At 35.8% G+C, this 3,029-nt stretch overlaps 1 protein-coding gene across 1 annotated transcript in view; it reads right to left on the bottom strand.

Annotated features, from left to right (window-relative positions):
• The window catches only part of LOC146479391 (uncharacterized), a 10,147-nt gene continuing 7,118 nt past the window's right edge, over positions 1–3,029 (bottom strand). The window contains exons 4-5 of the mRNA XM_085111031.1: positions 2,528–2,643; positions 1–421 (exon numbers count right to left, since the gene is read on the bottom strand). Of these exons, the coding sequence (XP_084967157.1) occupies positions 203–421; positions 2,528–2,643 (335 nt within the window). The 3' untranslated portion in view covers positions 1–202. The remainder of the gene's footprint in view (positions 422–2,527; positions 2,644–3,029) is intronic.

Below are 3,029 nucleotides of genomic sequence, written 5' to 3' on the forward strand. Positions count from 1 at the left end.
TTAATTATATGTTTAACTTTATTTCAGCTCTAGTTACAGTTGTTAGTGTTCCAAATCGCTTCAAGCGGCTTATGATAAAAAGAAATGTTTCTAGCAGCAGTGAACAGAATCAATTCTAACTTGATTGTTTACATTATTGGAACTACTTTTTTCACGGTATTCTATATAATTGTGTATAATTGACGCGTTTGTTGGTCCTATTCTAGACCGGCTTCATCGCAATAAACAAAGCCCTCGGGTCAGGGTATTGTGCACGAACTGGGTCATCATCTATTGGTATCAGTGTCGCATTGTTGTTACTCTCGTTCACCCCCAGGTACATACCAACGTCCTGCCTGCTTTTTGCGTTGCATCTGAACAGTGTGAAGCTCGAGTGATAGTAAGGTTGGAACTGTGCCAAAGAGTCTGATGGGTTTCCTGACTGATGATAAAAATAATAATAAGGATGATGACGATGATGATAGTGATAATGATGATGATGATTGGAAGATGTAGTTCTGTTGGTCTCAAAATTTAATAGCGACGTTTGTACGGAGACGAGTAATTTTCGCTCGTCTCGATAAAAACGTCTGTAAATTTCCTAATTTACAGAACAGCATCTTCGTTATTTTTTAACACGAGACTCTCACAGAGACCGGCTTTTGTGCTGATTTTAAAGTGCTCTTCCCAACAGTGTCAATCGATTTTCGATACTTTGCCTACGTCGTCATGGTCACGGGATTTAGGAGAGTATGACCATAGAATGCTAAGTGCTGACATCACAAAAACTAAATTTATGAACTTATGGGATTTGCTAAAATATTCTGGAATTGACGCAAACGTAGAACATTTTTATTGGGTCATTCGGAGGATAATAGTGCTAATATATCTCCTTAAAATTACAACAAGGTGCTGATTTTTTGCAAGTAGGCAATTTTTTATCATGCTCTTTACGATCTTCGTAATCAACTCCATAAGTTAAAAAAAATTCAAATATTTGTGACGTCACACATATCTGCTCTTAAGAGGAATATGATTTGCTCCCGTCTAGCTTTATTGCTCAGTCGATTCGAGTAATCCGGGGCCAGTTCGTGGGTTCGATTCCCACCAATGTGTAAGAATTGTTTTCTTTGCCTTGCGTGGTGCAGTTTTCCATTTTCTTCATAGAGCTAAGGCTCACTTGAAAATTCATGCGTTCACCTCAGCAATTGAGCTTTCACTACATAGTTAACACTATACTTCACCATTTGCGCCTTTCGAAGAAAAAAACTCCTGCTTATTGAATGGTTTGGTGACCCCTTGGTACCGGTTGCCAACTCTTTGAACATGCGACTTTATTGGATATCTTTTAGTTTTGTGTCTGTGTTTTCTTTTTGGTTCGTAACGAGAAATAACAGATTGTGGGCAGGAACATTTCCTTCAAAAGCCTGGGAAATAAATGATTCAAAAACTCATTAATAATTCATAAGCCCATTGGCCTATCAAATGGTCGATAAAACATGACGTGCAGTGGTTTTAATACCCAACAAAACCTCCACCTTATTAGTATGCAGTGTTTAATGTTTTTCTCGTATGCTAATTTCCAACGTTCTCAAAAGCATCATTGTTATGAACTCTCTTGGCACACGCTTTTCCAGGAATGTTTTTGAAGCCGTTCAAAAAACTCGCAGCACGCGTTTTGTCGGGTCTAAAACAACTCGGCTGCGCCTCGTGGTTATAAATTCCGATGAAACACTGCTGCTCGTGTTTTAAACATTACATAACCCGACGTTAAAGCTGCCGTGGAGAAAGACAATTTGGTACTTGAAGGAACTTTAAGAAGCAATAGCTAAAAAATAAACAAGTTACGTATAGTTTATCATAAGTCACTGTTTCGTTTCCTCGTAATCGGTTTATACATAGTAGACATTGGTGCTATTGATTTTTTAGATTCTTGTTTTCTCCCAATTTTAAACATTTTTCCATTATCTCTTATTTACCTTTTTTAAATTATTAATATGTTTGTTAATAGTTGATGGTGCTGAATTTTTTAATGTCCTTAATATTTATGTAAATAATTAGATAATTCAGCCCTGTTTTGGCTGCCGTATGATTATCTATAATAAACTATCTATCCTATCTACGCGAAATTAGCGACGTTGCATCGAGCCCCTATTTGTTATGCTTCAAGAACATATATGAGTCATCTGCACACAGGCTATATACCTCGGCAGTTATTTAATCAATTCATCAGAGAAGCAAGAAAGCAGGGAATCAGTTGCCACAAAGCGGTTTTCAATTAAGTGGTGTGAAACAATACCAAAGTAAGTATTTTGGCCAATCACAACAAACGTAGAAAGCGCAATGAGCCAATCAGAATTCGAAGCAAATAAATGTCCGAAGGCGCCGCGCCAAGCGCCGGAAAACGTTGATTTTGGTCTTGCTTTTTATTGGTTGAGAAAGTGGCGCGAGAGTTTTAAACCAAGCACGGAGCACACTAAAGCAAACCCAAAGTAAACGTGAAATTATTTTCAGCACTGAAATGACACCGCTGCAATAAATAACTTACTGTACGAGTAATTGCATTTCCTCCACTTTGTGCGGTAATATGACCAGAATCTTTGCCGGTGTCGTCTTGAAAAACCAGATTAAACGACTTTCCCTTATTCACTGCCTTGATGAAAGCTGAATAATAAAATTATAAAAGAGATATTTTAAAAGCAAATTCAATTTTAATATTCATGTATCCTTTAATGTTACACTTGCAAGAAGATAAATTATCAAAGTCAAGAATATGACGTGAGATGAACCTTGCTTTCTTGGTTGCTCGGCACCCTACTAAATACCAACCTTAACATCATTTGCTATGAAGCAGTAACTGATTAACGCATAACAATAATAATAATAATAATAATAATAATAATAATAATAATAATAATAATAACAATAATAATAATAATAATAATAATAATAATAATAATAAAGTAATCTCTAATAATAAATAATCTCTTTATTACCATATTCCAAGGAAATTGCTATCTATAACTTAAAAGTAGAACAAAATAGCTATT

Source organism: Pavona decussata, unplaced genomic scaffold (assembly GCF_977016875.1).
Source record: "Pavona decussata unplaced genomic scaffold, jaPavDecu1.1 SCAFFOLD_59, whole genome shotgun sequence".
NCBI lineage: Eukaryota > Metazoa > Cnidaria > Anthozoa > Scleractinia > Agariciidae > Pavona > Pavona decussata.